The following is a 21,794-nucleotide window of genomic DNA, read 5'->3' as shown; positions in this document are numbered from 1 at the left end:
ATTGTAATGAAATATCTCTTCTTGAGATCTTTGATAAAATTTTTGTTTTTTAATATCCAAACTTAAAAAAATAAATGCTTAAAGCTTGGTATTCACTTTTGTTCTCATCTTCCTTCTCTTTCCCTCTCCCCAAAGCAGATTGCCAAACTGAGGCAGCAACTGCAACGTAGTAAGCAGAGCAGTCGGCACAGTAAGGAGAGAGATCGGCAGTCGCCTCTGCATGGCAACCACGTAGCCATCAGTCACACTCAGGTAGGCTAACAACTCGCTGTCCAGATTGGAATAATTCCTTTCAAAGGGTTCATTGTAAGGAAGAATCCATCCTTTTAGGATTAAAAAAAAATTAATGTACATCTCTAACTTGATTAAATTACAGTGTTTTTTATAAAAAAATGTTTTTGTTTTAGCCATATGTATAATCTTTTAATAATAGACATAACAGAGTGTAATGGTCTCAAGGATGATTTATACTGTCCTGGACTGAAATCCTAGCTCATTCACTGACTAAGCAACTCTGGGCATTTTCTTATTTAATCTTCTAATAGTACCTTAACCCATCTATCTCTGTGTCACTTTGTATATTTTACCCCTCTTTACTTATGAAGAAATTGAGAATTAGTGTTTTTGTCCCCCCATCCTGCCAAACTTGTACTGGTAGATCCTATGGAACAAAATTTAGGAAATGATATTCTAAATTTACTTACAAATATTAATGTACATTTTAGTAAATCAAATATAGTAATATAGCAGAAGCAACCCAAGTTGCATATCAAAAAATTTTTTAATTAGGGGTTTTTCACAAATGCAAGGATGATTCAGCATTAGGAAATGCATTGTTAGTTCATTGCATTAGAAAGTCAAAGCAGATGCTGAATAACACTTGATAAAAACTCGGTATCCATATGTGATAAAAACTTATTTTAAAATAGGATACTTCCTAATGTAACTACCTGCAAATGTGGTGAGATCCTAACAGTAAAGTACTGAAAGTATTTCTGTTAAAAATAAAAGTTAAGTCATAGATGTCTGTAATTATTCATGTTATTTGCTAGTAGTTTAGAGGTTCTAGACAGAGCAGTAAGAAAAAGGAATGTTATCACTATTTGTGATATTGTTGTATATTTAGAAAATTAAAGTGAATTTGTTAAAACTATTAAAACTAATGATAAGATGAAATGGAAAATGGCAATACCAAGTATTGATGAGGATGTGAAACAATCATGACAACTACACATTGCTGGTGGGAACACAAAATGGTACAGCTACTTTGGAAAGAAGTTTGGCATTTTCTGAAGAAGTTAACATACACTGACCATACAGCTCAGGAATTCTACTCTTTGGTATCTGTTCATGAGAAATAAAACATAATGTCTACACAGAGACATCTATATCAATGTTCATGGCAGCAGCATTTATAAAACTCAAAATATGGAAAGCAGCAAATATCCATGAATTGGTGAATAGATAAACAGCATTTCATACATCGATACAGTGTAATACTATTCAGCAGTTTTAAAAAGAAGGAACTGATGGTATTTATGACAACTTGGCTGAATCTCAAAACATCATGCCAGTTAAAGAAGTCAGAAGCAAAAGGCTACATTACCTTTCATCTTCAAAAAGGCAAAACATTGCCTTTTTGAAAAGTATTAGAAAAGCTGACTGTAGAAAATCCCTAGAGACATTTTTTTGGATGACAGAAGTTTCTAAAATGTGATTATACTGATAACTGGATGACTGTATACATTTACAAAGCTCAAAGTATTGCATACTTAAAATGGGAGCATTTTATTGTACACCAGTTACACTTCATCAGAGCTGTTAAACCAACATTGCAGACATTTCAAGAGAAAATTCACATATACTTTCCTTTTTTTCTTCTTAATCTGATAGAATTAATATACCATTCATTCTTATTTGTTTATTTCAAGCACCTTTCCTGTATATCTATTGACTTACTGATTAACAAGAAAAGATTTATACACTTGTTCCCAATTTACATTGATTTTTTTTGGCATTGTGGTTACGTCTAAAAATAATTATCTTGCTATACATACTGAAATACTTATAGATGAAATATGAAGTCTAGAATGTGTGTTAATTCTCCAAGAAAAAAACCAAGTAGATGTTTAGATGAAGTAAGATTAGAGAATGTTAAGTTTTGGAGCTGGATTATGTACACCTATTCTGTTAATTATGATTATAATTTTTCACAATAAAAAGATTGAGAACTTAATAAATGGATAAGATATAAACACATAAAAATCTATTATTTTCTCCTGCACTAGTAAAGGTAAAATATTGTTCCTTCTACTTACAACATTCCTGACACCAAACGCGTGGGGTTTTTTTCATACCAACTAATGAATTCTCCGACTCTCCAGACACCAACCAGGCATCCTACAATTCAGTTACAACACTGACTACCTGCAGTTAGCACCAACCCCACAGATTAAGAACTCCACCCCATGAAACTGCTCCTCGTCAGATGCCAGTTGAAAGTTCCAGGTCGTCATCTGTACTTTTGACCTACCAGTAATAAAGAAGGGATTCTGACAACCCTGTCTTCAGGTTCAGTAACTTGCTGTAAGGAGTCAAAATACTCAGAGAAATACATTTACCTGTTTGTTACAAAGGATATAACGGGTCCATACAGATGGGCAAATTTGGAAAACTCAGCAGTGGCCACAGGACTGGAACAGGGCAATGCCAAAGAATAAATTTCCACACACTTGCACTCATCTCGCATGCTAGCAAAGTAATGCTCAAAATTCTCCAAGCTAGGCTTCAACAGTATGTGAACCAAGAAAGCCCACATATTCAAGCTGGATTTAGAAAAGGCAGAGGAACCAGAGATCAAATTGCCAACATGCATTGGATCACAGAAAAAGCAAGAGAATTCCAGAAAAACATCTACTTCTGCTTCATTGACTACGCTAAAGCCTTTGACTCTGTGGATCACAACAAACTGTGGAAAATTCTGTAAGAGAGGGAATATCAGACCTTAGGAGGCAGGTCTGATACCTGTCTGTGGTCACCTTACATGCTTCCTGCGGAACCTGTATGCATGTCAGGAAGCAGCAGTTAGAACTGGACATGGACCAATGGACTGGTTCCACATTGGGAAAGGAGAATGACAAGGCTGTATATTGTCACCTGCTTATTTAACTTATATGCAGAGTACCTCATGCAAAATGCTGGGATGGATGAAACACAAGCTGGAATCGAGATTGCAAGGGGAAATATCAATAACCTCAGATATGCAGATGACACCACCCTTATGGCAGAAAGTGAAGAGAACTAAAGAGCCTCTTGATGAAAGTGAAAGAAGAGAGTGAAAAAGCTGGCTTAAAAATCAACATTCAAAAAAGAAAGATCATGGCATCTGGTCCGATCACTTCATGGCAAATAGAAGGGTAAAAAATGGAAATAGTGACAAAGTTTATTTTCTTGGGTTCCAAAATCACTGCAGATAAGGACTGCAGCCATGAAATTAAAAGATGCTTGCTCCTTGGAAGAAAAGCTATGAAATACCTAGATAGCATATTAAAGAGCAGAAGCATTACTTTGCCAACAAAGGTCCATCTAGTCAAAGCTATGGTTTTTCCAGTAGTCGTGTATGGATGTGAGAGTTGGACCATAAAGGAGGCTGAGTGCCAAAGAATTGATGCTTTTGACTGCATCAAATTGGACTGCAAAGAGATCAAACCAGTCAATCCTAAAGGAAGTCAATCCTCAATATTCATTGGAAGGATTGATGCTGAAGCTCCAATACTTTGGCCCATGATGCGAAGAGCCGACTCATTAGAAAAGACCCTGATGCTGGGAAAGACTGAAGGCAGGAGGAGAAGGGGACAAAGGACAAGACTGTTGGATGACATCACTGACTCAATGGACATGAGTTTGAGCAAGCTCCAGCAGATGGTGAAGGACAGGGGAGCCTGCTGTGCTGCAGTCCACGCGGTTGCAAAGAGTCAGACATGACTGAGTGACTGAACAACAAAATGAACAGCAGGATGAGGAGGTTCACAGGGCAAAGTCTGGCGGTAACTCACATGTAAGAATTTCTGCTGACATGGAGTTGGTGTGCACCGCCCTTGTGGTACATGGATATATGTTCACCAACCTGGAAACTCTGACCCACAGTGCTGGGATTTTTGGAGGCTTCATCACACAGGCATGCTCCCTCTCCTCTCACCAGAGGTGGGACTGGAAGTTCCAAGCTTCCAGGCATGGGTTCTTTTTAGTGACCAGCACCCCATTCTGAACCTATTCAGGAACCCACTAAGAGTCACCTCATTACAACGAAAGACTCTTGGTCCTATCACTTAGGAAATTCCAAGGGGTTTAGGAGCTATCTGTCAGGATTGGTGTCAGAAACCAAATATCTGAACAAAAGATGCTCCTAATGCCCCCATCCCTCAGGAAATTACAAGAATTCAGGAACTTTGTGTCAGGAACCAGGGGCGGAAACCAAATACATATTTCTTATTATGTTACAACTAGAAATAGCATGTTAGTATATATCTGGCGAAAAATATAAAATGCCCAGAATTAAACTTAAAAGAAATATGCAAACTTTAAGACCTTATTGAGGATATGAAATATAAAATAGAGATAAATGGGAAGTCATTCATACATGGGAGGACTCAGTATTTTTCAAATAGTCATTTGCCCAAAATTAATGTATGAATTGAGTTCCAATGGAAATGTAAAAGGAATTTTTTTATTACTTTAAAAGTTATTTTCAATGTTAATGTAGAAAAGTAATGTCAGTTAAAAAGAAAATTTGAAAAGGCTTTCCCTACTGGATACCAGAATGCAAAATGTAATTGTTGTAAAATTATAGCAGTTAAAGTGGATCTCTGAATAGAGATTGTCAGATAACACGTTAAGGAAATCAAATGTAGAATCCAAAGAGAAATGTTGGGGCAGTTTTATTACCATGTGGGAAAAAATACTATTTCATAACATATAGAAAAATAAATCAAGATAGGTTAAATATTTAAATATGAAAAACCATGAAAGTACTGGAAGAAAGATATTTCATACTAAAGTAAACAGCAAATGGATGACAAAGAGTTACAACTTCAATATGAAAAAAGCTCATATGTTAATATAAGACAAAGGACATTTGCAGGCAGCAATTCACAAATGGCAGGAGCATAGCATGTGTGGGAAATATTCATTTAATCAGTGCCTAGCTGTCTACTTCATTGTGAATCATATGTATCAACTTTAACCATTCAGATTAAGGTACAGACCATATTATTTTTCTTTTTTCCTTGTTCATGTTTATGTTTTTAATTTCCTTTGTGTTAAGTTCCTTGAGAATCAACAGGCTTGACTTCCACTTTATGGTACCTCCCACAGGACAGCTATGAGGGGTATTAATTTTTACAAGTCCTCCAAAGGACTTTTGAAAACAGCCTTAAAGCTGTTAAGTGAGTGTTGTAGAACTTATCATGATATTGTTGCCATACTACTTAGTAATCCAAAAGGTTTTCTTAAATTGTGGATAAAGTATAAATGAAAAATACTAGATGGGGATTGTCACAGTGTGGGGAACAAATCGTTTAAACACGCACACACGTAAGCATAGAGCAGAGCTGAAGAGTCACATGGTATACTCAGTTTACATGATTTCAACTGTGCTTTTTCAGTAAAAACAGAAAAATGAATGAAAAAACAGTACAGAGGATTCTGTCTGATATTCTGCTGAAAAAATGTATACAGTTTACAATTATAGCTTTACACTTCCATAAAGGGTTATTTTGACTCTGTAATTTTTACCTTCTTACTTTGGAACCTAAATTGCTGTATGTGTACCTAAATTTATATTGTTATCTGAAATGTCAAAATAACTGCTCACTGAGTTTCTGTTTTAAGATTTACCTTGCTTTTTAGTTCATAATTTCTTCATCCATAAATAATTCGATGCCACCTTACCTTGTATTTTGTAGGCTACCGGATCAAGATCAGTCCCTATGCCGCTGTCAAATATATCTGTGCCAAAATCATCTGTTTCACGTGTGCCCTGCAATGTAGAAGGAATAAGTCCCGAATTAGAAAAGGTATTCATTAAAGAAAATAATGGGAAGGAGGATGTGTCCAAGGTAAGGGTATATGGGATATTTGAATCCCTTTTTTCTTTAATACTGTGAACTATCTCAGTCTTTTTTGTTACAGCTTTATTAGATATAATTCACATACTGTACAGTTTACCCATTAAAAGTGTACAGTGGTTTTTGCATGTTCACAGTTACGCAGTCAATACCACAATCAACTTTACAGCTTTTTCATCACCCCCAAAAGAAACTCCGTACTTTTCAGCAGTCATCTCTTCCTTTTCCTCCAGTGAGACAACCACGAACGTACTTGGTCTGTGAGTTGGCCTGTTCTAGATATTTCATGTAAAGGTAGTCATGCAATACAGGGCCCTTGTATCAGGCCTTTTTCACTCAGACTAATGTTTTTAAGGCTGAACTAAGGTTCATTTATAGTGTAGCATGTATCTGTACTTTTATTCCTTTTTACTGCCAAATAATATTCGCTCATACAGATTTTATTATCCAGTCATTAATTGATGAACATTTGTATTATTTCTACTTTCTGTCTGTTAAAAATAATGCTGCTGTGAAAAAACCTTCATATACAAGTTTTTGGGTGAACGTGATATTTTCATGTCTCTTGAGTACATACCTAGAAGTGGAATTGCTAGTATGGTGACTCTTTGATTAATCTTTTGAGAAACCGCCAGATTGTTTTCCAAAGTTGCCACTCTGTTTCATTTTACATCCCCACCAGCAGTGTATGAAAGTTCCGATTTCTCCATCTAAAGCAACACTTATAATTACCTTTTTTATTATAGCCATTCTGATGGGTGTGAAGTGGTACCTCATTATGGTGTTGACCACTGTATATCTTCTTTGGAAAACTGTCTATTTAGATCATTTGCCCCATGTCAAAATTAGGTTGTCTTTTTACTATTGAAATGTAAAAAGTCTAAAGTTCTTACTTTCTAGATAAGAAGTCCTTATCAGAGGATTTGAAAATACCTCCCATTCTGTGGGTTGTCTTTTTCACTGTTCATATCTAAGAAAATATTGCCTAATCTAAGGTCACAATGATTTAGTCTTGTGTTTTCCTCTTAGGCTTTTATGGTGTTAGTTTTCACATATATTTAAGTCTTGCATCCATTTGAATTAATCAAAAATACTTTATAAACTATCTCTGTCCCAGAATAGAAATCTGGACACTCCTGCACATGAACCTATATTTGACCACATTTTAAAGGTATATTCAACAAAAGAAAACATCAAGTAGCTTTTGGCATAATTATCTCTCTGATGGTTTTTTAGAACTAAAATATGATTTATGTCAAATGTGTATCTGATTCCTTCAAATAATATGTAGGTTTTAAACACTGATTTAGAGTTCATCTCAAAATTCACATAATTTTATATTTATAAAATTGATTGAAAAAACCTTTTTCCAACTTTCAATATTGCTTAGCAAATATGAGCACTAATCATAATTTATTGTATATTCTTCCAGATATGTGCCTGTATGCCAATATATGTTGAATCATTATATGAATGTACCATAATTTAAAAGTCCCCTACTGGTGGACATTTAGACTGTTGTCAATTTTTGTTGTCATAAGCAGTGCTTTAGAAAACACGGTGTGCTCTTGGCAGACAATTTCCAGGCAGTGAAATTGCTAGGTCAGAGCATTTGCACATTTTAAATTTTGATTAATATTGCTAAAATTACCATCCCAAAAGGTTGTGCCATTTTACTCTCCCTAAGAGTTAAATTTTTACGTTATATTCATTAGGCCAGAAAGGAACCCTTTAGAAATTGTGCTCTTAGCTTAGCTGTGCATACCATTAAAATGTTTCCTTTATACATTATGTGACATTCAAGAACAGTAATGTAAGGAAGTAAAATTGGTCTAATTTTTTCAGGATGAGATAATCAGTCACATTTGCTAATTCTTTAAGAACTGCTAAGCAAAACTATATTAGAAAATTAAATATACTCATGTAATTCTGATTTTAAATAAGTCATATTCTAATTTCACAGTAGATATTTCAGAATTACTTTGGGGTAACCTACATAGTAATAACTAAAATATTAAGAATTTTTAGATTTATGATTAAGCATGCCTCAAAGTTTTAATAAATCAAAATGTTATCATTTTGGCAGATGAGCCTGCCAGTAGCTTCCTAAGTATATAAATGTTCTCCGGTTCAGTTCAGTTCAGTCGCTCAGTCATGTCCGACTCTTTGCGACCCCATGAATCGCAGCACGCCAGGCCTCCCTGTCCATCACCAACTCCCAGAGTTCACTCAGACTCACGTCCATCGAGTCAGTGATGCCATCCAGACCTCTCATCCTCTGTCATCCCCTTCTCCTCCTGCCCCCAATCCCTCCCAGCATCAGAGTCTTTTCTAATGAGTCAGCTCTTCGCATGAGGTGGCCAGAGTCCTGGAGTTTCAGCTTTAGCATCATTCCTTCCAAAGAAATCCCAGGGCTGATCTCCTTCAGAATGGACTGGTTGGATCTCCCTACAGTCCAAGGGACTCTCAAGAGTCTTCTCCAACACCACAGTTCAAAAGCATCAGTTCTTCGGCGCTCAGCTTTCTTCACAGTCCAACTCTCACATCCATACGTGACCACAGGAAGAACCATAGCCTTGACTAGACGGACCTTTGTTCTAAGCCTTTATAATTTCCATCATTATTTTGTGTAAATATGTAAACCTCTAAAATCTGTCTTGTTATTCTAATTCTCTGAACCCTCTCCCCAACAAAACAGAAGTTGGTTAAGGAAATTGGTATATATATTATCCAGTTACAGATTCAGAAGTGGGACTACAGAAAAATTGTGTTTATCAAATAGGACATGAATAAAAGATAACTCAGGTTCTTAAACTTTTTAAATTGCAAATTGATACATTATTATTTTACTGATTACCAATATTGACATTTTATTAAAGTAAGATTTTTGTTGACTTAAACATACAAGTTTTAAGAAAGATCTCTGTCATAAAGGCCTCATGTATTTTCCAAAATGATCTTTCCTGATGGATTGTTCTGAGAAACTCCCACATCTATCATATAATCTTGTCAAAAAAAACAAAAACAAAAACCCTGCACCAGTGATTTCTTAGAATTTAGTGCAGAGTTGTAATTAAAATCTAAATTTAGTTAAGTAAAAGAAAATAATGTAATAAAATAATTATTTTCTTAGCATTTGACCAAGTAAATTAATATATCTTTGGGAATATTTCTTTCCTAAGTTGGAAAATTTTATTTTTGTTATTTGTTACAAAATGAATTAATGTTCCATAAGTGACTATATTCTTTATAGTAGCATGGTCATTGTCAGGTTGTAAAGATGGTATAGTTTTGGTTTAGCAACTTTGCATAGATAAATGAAGTTTTCATTTTAGGTTTTGGCCTCTACTTGTTACAGAAAAAACTGATACTCTTTGAGTCTCATGTTGTACCTTAATTCATTTTCCATCTGACAAATGTTCCTAAATCTAAAATCTCTGAAATGTTTCTAAAATCTCTGAAATGACAAACCTCAGGATTGATAGCCTGTAAATAGTGAAAATAAGTTGTAAATAAACTAAGCATATACTGGTTCTTTTTTCCCAGCATTTCATCCTTGTCTATATAATAACAAAAATACTGTAAATGGTTAATATATACATTGTATTTGTTGACCTCACTTTGTTAGCTTGCTGATGAGTAAGATACGTCTTTACAGGAGAAGCAGAGTAGAAAGAGTCAGAAGCTCTGATGCCATTTAAATGATCATGTCAGCAGGAGCTCTATAAGTTCTTTATTGGTGAAGATACTGTACTGATGAGGTCTAGGGTCTTCTTAGGTTGAAAATACATGATTCATATATGAGTCTACAATTATAATTTCATTTCTGTTTATTTTTGTCACTCAGAACAATGCATTAGAACTAGGCAAAATCCATTAGTAGTCCTACTCAGTTGGATACCAAATTAGTAGGATTGTTCAGTTATATTAATATCCTCCATTCAGTTCTACTAGAATAAGTCTGTTTATTAGACACTTTGGGTAACCTGCAAAACCTGTTCCTGGCTTGTAAAAGGAAAAAAAGAAAGAATGAAAAATGGAAATCCATACCTGTGAATATGAGATTTCTCTTTTCTTATTAGCAAGTCAAAGTGGTTTCTGGAGCAGTTTGACTAATTCTTTGGATAAATGTTTATTGAGTGTCTGCTGTCTGCCAGGCACAGTTAGGATCCAGTGTTAAAAGACGCCCCTGTCCTAGAGTAGTATTCCTGGGAGTACTGACCTAAAGGTAACTGGCAGAAATGATGACCTAAGATAGGTGTCTTTATTCTCTGAAGAATCAGCTATGCTGGCAATAATAGTGAAAAGTGAAATCAAAAGAAACAGCATGTGCTTTCTGTACGGATGAAGTGTATGAACCGTCACTGACTGTGTGACGGTTGCTGCTCTTCCAGCCTTTGGACATCCCCGATGGTCGCAGAGCCCCCCTCCCTGCTCACTACCGGAGCAGCAGCACTCGAAGCATCGACACGCAGACGCCCTCTGTGCAGGAGCGCAGCAGCAGCTGCAGCAGTCACTCACCCTGTGTCTCTCCCTTCTGTCCCCCGGAATCCCAGGACGGCAGCCCCTGCTCAACAGAAGATTTACTCTATGATCGTGATAAAGGTGAGGATGGGATCATCCACTTAGGTAGCGGGTGTGTTACAGGGCCTTGCTCATTATACTTCCTTTGTCTTAGACCATTACATCACTTTTTTTCTTTTGTTGAATGGTGGGACTGTAAAGGATCGGTGGATCTAGGTTTGTTTGTTCATTGGTTTCACGTACCCCCTTCTTTGTGACTTTCGCAAACATCTTCCATAAATGTGTCAGAGGAGCACAGCGCGTGGTTCTAACAGTTAATGAAAGCTATAAAATGAGTGTGGACAGCTTCACATAATACAACACACAGTTTTTTCCTCGGTATTGTCCAGAGTTAAGGATGGTTATGGTAGACTTTAGGGTTCTCGTGCCTGAGGTTAGATTTCGTAATAAGATTAATTTGAAAGGAAATAATTTCTAAAAATTCTGTTGGAAAATGAGGATATTTTTAACCAAGTAAGATAAAGTTTAACAAGTACCTGCAGCACATCACAGATTATATTATGGTATATAGATGAATTATTTTTAACCAAGTAAGATAAAGTTTAACAAGTACCTGCAGCACATCACAGATTATATTATGGTATATAGATGAATTATTAACACCAATAAGAGTGCAGAACCCATGGGGCTTATTGCCTGTCAGGCCCTCACCACCCGTGTCCTCCTGTCCTCAGTCAGGCCCTCACCGCCTGTGTCCTCCTGTCCTCAGTCAGGCCCTCATCGCCTGTGTCCTCCTGTCAGGCCCTCACCACCCGTGTCCTCCTGTCCTCCTGTCAGGCCCTCAGCGCCCGTGTCCTCCTGTCCTCAGTCAGGCTCTCACCACCTGTGTCCTCCTGTCCTCAGTCAGGCCCTCAGCGCCCGTGTCCTCCTGTCCTCAGTCAGGCCCTCAGCGCCCGTGTCCTCCTGTCCTCAGTCAGGCCCTCGGCGCCCGTGTCCTCCTGTCCTCAGTCAGGCCCTCGGCGCCCGTGTCCTCCTGTCCTCAGTCAGGCCCTCGGCGCCTGTGTCCTCCTGTCCTCAGTCAGGCCCTCGGCGCCTGTGTCCTCCTGTCCGGCCCTCAGCGCCCATGTCCTCCTGTCCTCAGTTAGGCCCTCAGCGCTCGTGTCCTCCTGTCCTCAGTCAGGCCCTCTGCGCCCATGTCCTCCTGTCCTCAGTCAGGCCCTCAGCGCCCGTGTCCTCCTGTCCTCAGTCAGGCCCTCACCGCCTGTGTCCTCCTGTCAGGCCCTCACCACCGTGTCCTCCTGTCCTCCTGTCAGGCCCTCACCGCCCATGTCCTCCTGTCCTCAGTCAGGCCTCAGCACCCATGTCCTCCTGTCCTCAGTCAGGCCCTCAGCGCCCGTGTCCTCCTGTCCTCAGTCAGGCCCTCACCGCCCGTGTCCTCCTGTGTCCTCCCTGTCAGGCCCTCACCACCGTGTCCTCCTGTCAGGCCCTCACCGCCCATGTCCTCCTGTCCTCAGTCAGGCCCTCAGCGCCCGTGTCCTCCTGTCCTCAGTCAGGCCCTCAGCGCCCGTGTCCTCCTGTCCTCAGTCAGGTCCTCCCCTCAGTCAGGCCCCGTGTCCTCCTGTCCTCAGTCAGGCCCTCAGCGCCCGTGTCCTCCTGTCCTCAGTCAGGCCCTCAGCGCCCGTGTCCTCCTGTCCTCAGTCAGGCCCTCAGCGCCTGTGTCCTCCTGTCCTCAGTCAGGCCCTCACCCGTGTCCTCCTGTCCTCTCCTAGGCCCTCAGGCCCTCACCTGTCCTCCTGTCCTCAGTCAGGCCCTCACCACCCGTGTCCTCCTGTCCTCCTGTCCTCCTGTCAGGCCCTCACCACCCGTGTCCTCCTGTCAGGCCCTCACCGCCTGTGTCCTCCTGTCCTCAGTCAGGCCCTCACCACCCGTGTCCTCCTGTCCTCCTGTCAGGCCCTCACTGCCTGTGTCCTCCTGTCCTCAGTCAGGCCCTCAGCGCCCGTGTCCTCCTGTCAGGCCCTCACTGCCTGTGTCCTCCTGTCCTCCTGTCAGGCTCTCACTGCCCGTGTCCTCCTGTCCTCATGTCAGGCACTTAACTGCCAGTGTTCACTCTCTTTTTTCAGTTTCTGGACCCTGAGTCACAGACGGTCCCAAAGACTGCCCAACCGCCACCTTCCTAGCTACTTACAAAGGAATACTGCACTTCCTCTGTAACACATTTACTGCTTGTCACCACAGAAAAACAGATCATAGGCAACAAAATTTTAAAAACATGAAAAAAATAAAGTTTACTAAATCTTACAGGATTTTATGGGCCTTGTCCTGGCTTGACCCCCAGTCCCCTCATTTTGTTTTGAGATATTAATGCATTTAAAGTGCCCAAATATTAAGTGCTAAGCCCCCTGAAGTTTTACACGTTGGCACTCATGCAGCTACCTCTTGGATCAAGATACAGAACATATTTTGCATCCCAGAAGGCTCCTTAGCTCCCTTTCCAAAAAGAATCCTTCTGCTCTCCGCCTGGAAGTAACCACTGTTCTCTTCTCCATCACTGTAGCCTAATTTTTCCCCATTACTGGATTTCACAGAATTGAAATGATGCAGTCTGTGTTCTTTTGGTCTGGCTTGTTTCAGTCATCATTATACCTGACTCTCTGCTTAGATTTTAGAGGGAAGCTCCCTTGGACTTCGTCGTCTGCTTTTATTTCTGTGGGTGGATATCAGTGCTTCTCCATTTTCATTTCACCCTTGCCTTACTGGAAACCTTGGAGTTCTCTTCCTCCATTAAGAATGTATTGAAAGCAGAACCTTAGTTAGGCATCTCTCTGCTTCAACTGGAATGTCTGTTTCAAAGAATGTCAGACTAGGGAACTTCCAATACACTAAGGCGTCCTACCACAGCAGACACTTGAATCAATTCCTCACATTTTTAATATGGATGTTTCATAATAAACAAGAAGACACCTTGCTTGTAGTAGGTTTGTTTTGAAGGTTAATAGTCATATCTTGTTTTAGGATGCACAGGTGATAAATGGTAAAGCAAATATTGTTTGATTGATTCCAAAACCTGTATTTTTTGTTATACCAGTAAAAAAGGATAACTGCAGATCACTTTTGCTACTTATTAGCACTTGTAGTTGGGTTAAAAGGAAAAGTAAAAATAACAGTGATATAAGGCTAGGCAGTAAATTCTGGAGTTTTGTTTTCTTCAAAGTATAATCCTATGGGTAATTGAGATGCTGAACCTAAAGGGAGATGTATTAGGAAATTGATAGGTGAGTTCCATTTTGGTTTGCTGTTTGTGAGCTTGCCTTCCCGGCCTCTATGGGAGTGTATCCGATGAGGCAGTCTCACAGCCACTTAGAACCACATTCTCTTTATTTATCTGTTCATGGACACATAGGTTGTCCCCATGATTTGGATATTGTGAATAACACCACAGTGAGCATAAACACACACATATCTCTCTGAAATAGTATAATATCTGAATTCTGATGATTTTTTAGGGAAGTTAGACTTTTTCCTAAGACTTTGCCTTTGGTCGTATATAGTTTTTCTATACCCTTTTATTCTTTTTACCAGATACCTGCCTGTTAATGTTCTGTTCCTCTTGTGTTTTTTTGTTTCTTTTTTAAATGTAAAATGAGAACATTGGTTCAGATCATCTCTAAGGCCAACAGTTTTTTAAAAAAATTATTTTCTTAGTAAAACAGGGTGATAATACTTGTTTTATACTTCATACCACTGTTGGGGTTAAATGAGATATTGGAACAAAGTGCTTAGCACAACTCCTGGTATGTAGTAAACATTGAATAAATAGTGTTGGGTGTGACTAATAGTCATTTTTTAAAAAATTTCTTTAGAAACTAAGGAGATTGCAGAATCATTTAAGACACATTTCCATTTTCTACAAAACTACCTCAGTTTAGAAATTTAAGACCTCATGACATAAGTTTCTTAATATACTTACCAATGTAGCTTTGAGGCATTACTTTGTAATTAAGATCAAGTTTATAGTACTGTTTTCTGGAAAACTGTGTGACCTATTACAATGTTCAGTTTCTAGTTCTCAAATCAACTACCTTCTTTGTGAAGGAAAATTAAAAAGCATCTCTCTTACATACATATGTATACGTGTCTGTATCATACATACACGTGTATTTTAGGATTGGGAGTGGAGGTTTATGTATTTCAGCTGAGTTTATGCTTCTGGTTTATTCAAGATACGTTTCTTAGGCATCTACCGTATGTCAGGCACTGTACTGCACAGTGGGAAATAGAGAAGAGGAAGATGTGATACCTATTTTTAAGAGCTTTATACTCTAATAAGGATTAATAGTAATGTTAAAAAATAATACACTATTACACAAGTGTATTCAGAATACTAAAGGGACAAAGGAGAGGGAGTTGTCAGTTTTGCAGTTTCTGAAACTTACATAGTTAAGTCATTCAAACTATAGAATAATCTCTAACTCATTGCTTCCCTATGAACAGCCCAATGTTTTTTACAATACTAATTCTAGCTTATAATTTTCACTTTTCCACAGTAAAGCTTAAATTGATCTTTTGTTTTATATTTATTTCCTGTAAAGAAAAAAGGGAAGCTATAGATTTCTAAGAGGTTTGGATTGATTTGGAGCACCTACCTTTTCTGAAGTTGCTGTTGTGGAATAGCTAGGTTAGACATCCAGAATTGGCATGCTCCCAGGGGAGAGGGATAGGCATGTGAGTTTATTGCTCTAATGAGAGATGGGCTGGTGTGATTATTTTTCTAGTGTTCATCTGCTATATACTTATCCTTTTCCCTGACTTTGTTATTTCTGCTTATCCCTAACATCTGTTTTTCTCCATGACACATGTATACTTTGAGACCTATAAAATAATTTTAGTTGATTAGCATGTTGGTTTTTCTTTGGTTCTTTCAATTGCAGTGCCAGGACAAAAACACTCTATTAAGAAAAGTCTAGCCTTTAAGAGACTATTTTCAGGTTTTATTTTTTTGAGTTGGGTGGTTTTTGGACAGATTTTTCCAGTGACTTAAAGGGTGAAGGCAGCCAGCTATCATGTGTAAAGTTGCTTGGCTAACTAACCAAGTAACAGCCACAGGTCTACACAATGATTTCTGTGGAGAATTCAGGGATCCAGAATAAGAGTTCTCATCTTCACATCTCCAGAATATATCCTATGGTTAGTTAGCCTAAATTCTACCTTATCACACCCAAAATGCAAGGGAGAAAAACAGTCATTTATATAATGTAAATCGCAGTGTCAAATATTATTTCTTTGAGCAGCTCTGCCAGCTTTCCTTATTGGTACCAAGTCACAAAATCTAGACTTCAGTCTGACACTTACAGTTGATCTTTGGCACAGTTCACTTAGGCAGTTGTTATAAAATTCTGCAGTTTTGCAAGATATTGTGGAAACATTGATTATTCTAATCATGAAGTCAACTGAACCATTCTACTCAGGCCAGCCACTAAGAGCTGTATTCCAAGATTCCATAAATTGGCTACTTGGAACTTAAACTGGGTTTCCCAACAGGAACAATGTATATCATGTGGATGGAGTTTCCAGGGCCAGTGCACATCAGTCTGTTTAACTCGTACCATGATTTAACTCATTAATATTTCTGAACTGTAGGTATTAGGACTGAGAAGTCCATAGTTGCAGGAAAGAAAGAAACAGTTTTATCTTTTCAGGGTCTAGGGCTGACCCTAGCCAGACTTTTGAAAAAGACTCTCTTTGATGTCTGAGTCCTTTCTATATACATTTTAAACTCTATTTGCAGTCATCTTGAGGGCTCTGTTTCTTAACACTCTTTGGCGTTTGCCCTTAACATACTTTAACCCTCCATCTTCTAGGCAGCCTCATCGGCCAAAATTCGGTGGCACTTTTCTTTGTGGTTTATATTGTGAAAATAGATACGTTAGATACACTTGTTTTAGCTACCACACCTTGAAAATCACTTCGTTTGAGCCTTGATCTGTTTCTCGATCAAAAGGTTATCCCCACATGATTCTAGGTGCTTATTATCCTAGAAGAACCTCTCCGTGGTAAAATTACAAAAAGAGTGTAGAACTCTTACCCCCAAAAAGGAGTTATTCTATAGGTTAAAAACTGAACTTTTGGAGAATTATGTCCCTAAGTTCATCTTCTCTGTTTTGCTTTTTCAAGATTGCATCTGAAATTATATATATTCACATTATCTGATGTGTTTAATCATCCAGTAAATGCCTTTCCCCACTCTTTCTGGAATGTTTGCTGCTGCTGCTCAGTCACTTCAGTCGTGTCCGACTCTGTGTGACCCCAGAGATGGCAGCCCACCAGGCTCCCCCGTCCCTGGGATTCTTGGCAATTGCTGTGCTAACTTTCTGTGGATGAGTTACTATTCTTAATTCAAAATTATTAGTAAGTATACAACTCACGGAGAAGGCAATGGCACCCCACTCCAGTACTCTTGCTTGGAAAATCCCATGGACGGAGGAGCCTGGTAGGCTGCAGTCCATGGGGTCGCAGAGAGTCGTACACGACTGCGCGACTTCACTTCCACTTTTCACTTTCATGCACTGGAGAAGGAAATGGCAACCCACTCCAGTGTTCTTGCCTGGAGAATCCCAGGGACGGGGGAGCCTGGTGGGCTGCCGACTATGGGGTCGCACGGAGTCGGACACGACTGAAGCAACTTAGCAGCAGCAGCAGCATACAACTCACTTCTAGCATTTACAACCTAGAGTCTAAAACAAAAGCAAACCAAAATTTATTTATATGCCTGTATATATAATTTTGATATATATAATTTCCATCCCTGGGTTGGGAAGTTCCCCTGGAGAAGGGAATAGCAGTGCATTCCAGTATTTTTGCCTGGAGAATCCCATGGACAGAGGAGCCTGGTGGGCTACAGTCCATGGGGTTGCAAAAGACTCGGACACTAGTGAGCATGGATGCATATATAAATTTCACTTAATCTCCAGTTATCTATTTACTATGATATAAGCTCCATCAAGAGCAGGTAACTTTAATTTGCTCATTACTTTATCCTCAACAACTACAGTGCTGCCTATCATTAGTATAGAGTAATGATTAGTGGAGATTTTTTGAGTATTTTTTTTTTTTTTTGCCTATTATACAGAGTGAAGCAAGCCAGAAAGAAAAATACCAATACAGTATACTAATGCATATATATGGAATTTAGAAAGATGGTAACAATAACCCTGTATATGAGTATTCTTTCATGGTATGTCCATTTTTAAAGAATATATTGTTAAAAACAATAGAATCCTTTTAAGTTATTTAATTATATATGTTAGGTTTTTGAATCTTTGGGAAGAGTAGGATAATCCTCCCTGCTACCCAAAAAAAAGACAGTAAAGAGTAACCACTCTAAGGTTACGCTAACAGTGATGACAGGTCTTTGGTGAGAAAGAAACCATAAAGTTCAGATTTCCTATTGAAATTACAGAAAATAAAGTAACTTTGCTAAAATCTATCTCATCTTATACTCTGATCATGACTAGGGAAAAAACAGGGTATCAAGTAGACTAGAGAAAAGGAGAATCTGTTGAATTTTTTCTTTCTGTTATCTGTTCCTCTAAGAAGAAATAGGAAGCATTGAAGCTGTTCTTTGCACTGTGCCTTTGTAATAGAAGGCAGACCCAGTAGAGCTGTTGCCTAAGCTCTAAGACCTTAAGTAGAAGCCTAGAATGTTAGATTGGAACTTGATCATCTAGTCTCATGAGGACACTACAGTTGAGATAGATCAAAACAGTGATGCAGATAGCGTGACGATCATGGACTCTGACTCTGCTGCAGCCACTGAATCTCTGCTCTCCCACTGACTAGTTGTGTATCTCTGGGCAAGTCACTCAGGTTCTCTGTATCTTGGTTTTCTGGGAAATGATGGTACTGCCTCATAGGATTGTTATGATGATTAAATGTGCTCAGGTGCCTTTACCTTTTTTATCTCCTGTAATATTACCACAATCCTGTGAGTAGGGACAGTGTCATTATTTTAAGAATGGGGAGCCTAAGGCATAGAAAAGTGAAGTTAACTTTCCTAAAGTCTTTGGAGTCCAGAGGCCAGCAGAAATCTTTTGTAGGAACTTCACACTACTTGTTGCTGCCTTTGCAAGAGGAATGGCCATTTCACAGTCATTCAGCTGTGAAAGAGCCTGTTGTGTGGAGAACAGTACAAAATCGTATGGCTGGAGCACAGGAATAAGTGGTAGGGAGGAGAAAGCAGTAAGAGTGGAGATGTAGGTAGGAAGGCCACTATTTCATAAGGGCCTTGTAGCCTTGCTGAAATAAACAGACAACTAAGTGAAGAACTTTTGCCAGCTAAAGGACATGACCAGCTCTAAGGATAAAGCTATAGAAGCGGAGAGAGACTTTAAGAGAAGGAGATAAGACGCTATTTTAATAGTCTAGTCCTGAATCTCCAAACTTGGCTTATTACACACTTTTTTCAGCAGTTATTAATCTATACCTGTAATGTGAATGTATATATTTCTGAGTTATCTAAGTACATAGTTAAATTCATATACAAAATATGTATTGGTAAAGTTTTCTTATTTTTAGGGATAAAAAGTAAATGCGTATAAACGTTCTCCAGATTTCCTCCTGCATGTCAGCAGATTGTTTAGTGCACTCTAGTTGGGAAACCACAAGTGTTGGGCAAAGATGAGGAGGGATAGCACAGGCAGAGGAATCGGAAGAAATAGACTGAAGAAGAGTCAGCAGCATTTGGTGGTTGATTAGATGGACAAGGTGAGGGATTAGAAAAATGAGGATAAAGGCAGAGTTCTACCAAGGTTCTAGCTTGGAACATGGGAAAACAGTTACCACTGTGAATAAGGCAGTGAATGTCAGAGAAGGAACAGGCTTTCAGGTGACTATTATATAAGTTTAACATTACATTTGGTTATCTGCTTAGAGATGTTATAATGCCATTTCCCTTTAAGCAAGAATGAGGAGAGAGGAGAAATACTGAATTTTTACATAGCATTTTGTTTTGCCTTCAGTTTCACTCTGTAAATATATAAGTGCACATTTAAAATTATATTGAAACTTTTTCCTTCTGTAGGACACTTTTGGAGCACTTTAATATGAAACACTGTGTTTTAGATTTTTGAAAACTGATGTCCCTGGAAATTTGTTCATCTAAAAAGCTCAAGAATGTGAAAACTAAGGTTCTAGCAGAAGAACTCTCCTAAGATCCTTAATTATTTTTCCAGATATAAAATATTCTGGGTAATCTGAAATTTATTTTCAGTTTAGTTTTACCATTGTGATTAATAAAAGGCATGATTTTAGTTTATAAATCGGTTTGAAGACTGTCTTCAATAGGGTGATTTGCTTTCATTTTTAACTGCCATGTCGGATAGATTCAGAGTGACTTGTTCACATTCGTGTACAAGTCTGAGTGACCAGTTAGTATGTTGGTGACGCCAAGTCACATTTGAAGACAATACTGAGCGGTGTTGTGCTACTTATCAGGATTATGTTTGCAAAAGAAGCTCTTGTGTATTGTGAGTACACAAGAACAAAGGAGCAACTAGAGTTTGTTTGCTTCATTTGTAAATTATCAACTCAGTGAATGCAGAGTAAAATGTAAAACATGGGCCTAACATTGGGAATGTAAGTGAAGTCCCAGTTAATTCAAAACAGTCTTATTTGAGAACAAAGTTCAAAAATACAAGTGACAAGGGTTGTAATGTTAATTTTTTTTCACATTTTTTTTAAACTTTACAAAATTGTATTAGTTTTGCCAAATATCAAAATGAATCTGCCACAGATATACATTTTTTCCTCCTTACCTTTTGCTATATGCTGATCTAAGAAAGATCTTAACTGTCTATAGCTGTGTTGCTTTTTCTTTTTTAATTGTGTAACCTTCTCATAAGGGCTTCCCTGGTGGCTCAGTGGTAAAGAATCCACCTGCCAATGCAGGAGACATGGGTTCAATCCCTGGGTTGGGAAGATCCCCTGGAGAAGGAAGTGGGAACCCACACCAGTATTCTTGCCTGGGAAATCCCATGGACAGAGGAGCCATGGGGTTGCAACAGAGTCAGACACAACTTAGCGATTCAACAACAACAAACCTTCACATAAAAGGTTGACTTTGAAATGACGGAGAAATCTTAGAAACTATTTGTAAAAGTCAGATGTTCTCCTTGCTCTTTCACAGTGTGATCTTGGAGTTCACTGAAAACGAAGGTGTTCAATACAATAGGTAATGCCAACTAGTGCCAAAAGTGTGTCATCAAGGCATGCTTGTACACTTGTTTCTGTTGATTCCATTAGGCCATCAAATCACACTACTGCTGATGGTTTCATTTCCTAATGCACAATAAGTAATTTTTAAAATTGAAGCATAGTAACTGTATACTGTTATATATTATAGGTATATACTATTGACAATTACTACAGGTTCTGTTTACAGTTATTGTAAATAGTGACTACACCCCCATTGTACAGTATATCCTTGTAGCTTATTTTATACCTAATAGTTTGTGCCTCTCATTTCTCTACCCCTGTGTTGCCCCTCCCTATTTCCCTTTCTCCACGGGTAACTGCTAGTTGTTCTCCATATCTATAAATCTGCTTCTTTTTTGTTAAATTCACAACTTTGTTGTATTTTTTAGATTCCACATCTAAGTGATGTCCTACAGAATTTGTCTTTCTCTGACTTATTCCACTTAACATACTGTCCTCCAAGTCAAGTCCGTCCACGTTGCTGCACACAGCATTATTCCATTCTTTTTTATGGCTGAGTAATATTCCATTGTATATATGTACCACATCTTCTGTAAAAGAAGTCATTTTCATACTAGAATTAAAATAACAATTATATTCTACTGGCTCTTGCTGCACATATAATAAATATTTTCTTTGTAGAGGAATCTATAGAATCTGTATACTTTAGGCCTTGTTGTTAAATTTCAGAATGATAAATCTCTGTATGCTAAAAGATGCTATCTTTTATATAACATAATAAAGTTAGTGTGCAGCTCTATTAAAAAGGACATTTCTGTTACTCTCTTCTGCCAACAGAATGGAATAGGCATTTAATTTCTGAATGGTTCACCTTTGTTTAATTTGTAAATTGGTAACGATGTTTTCTTTCTACTGTTGTAGCCAATATTTGTTGAG

General features: G+C 38.3%; 1 protein-coding gene across 2 annotated transcripts in view; it reads left to right on the top strand.

Annotated features, from left to right (window-relative positions):
- GLCCI1 (glucocorticoid induced 1) overlaps positions 1-21,794 on the top strand; it is a 105,662-nt gene that overhangs the window by 77,540 nt on the left and 6,328 nt on the right. The window contains exons 4-6 of one of the 2 annotated variants that reach the window (XM_070369800.1): positions 139-252; positions 5,964-6,116; positions 10,520-10,730. In XM_070369800.1, coding sequence (XP_070225901.1) covers positions 139-252; positions 5,964-6,116; positions 10,520-10,730 — 478 coding nt within the window. Of the gene's footprint in view, positions 1-135; positions 253-5,963; positions 6,117-10,519; positions 10,731-21,794 lie in introns of both variants that reach the window. The other variant, XM_070369799.1, reaches the window with a different exon arrangement.

Source organism: Bos mutus, chromosome 4 (genome assembly GCF_027580195.1).
Source record: "Bos mutus isolate GX-2022 chromosome 4, NWIPB_WYAK_1.1, whole genome shotgun sequence".
NCBI classification, from domain to species: domain Eukaryota; kingdom Metazoa; phylum Chordata; class Mammalia; order Artiodactyla; family Bovidae; genus Bos; species Bos mutus.
The sequence above is the reverse complement of the archived record's forward strand: the minus strand, read 5'-3'. Positions and strand labels throughout refer to the sequence as shown.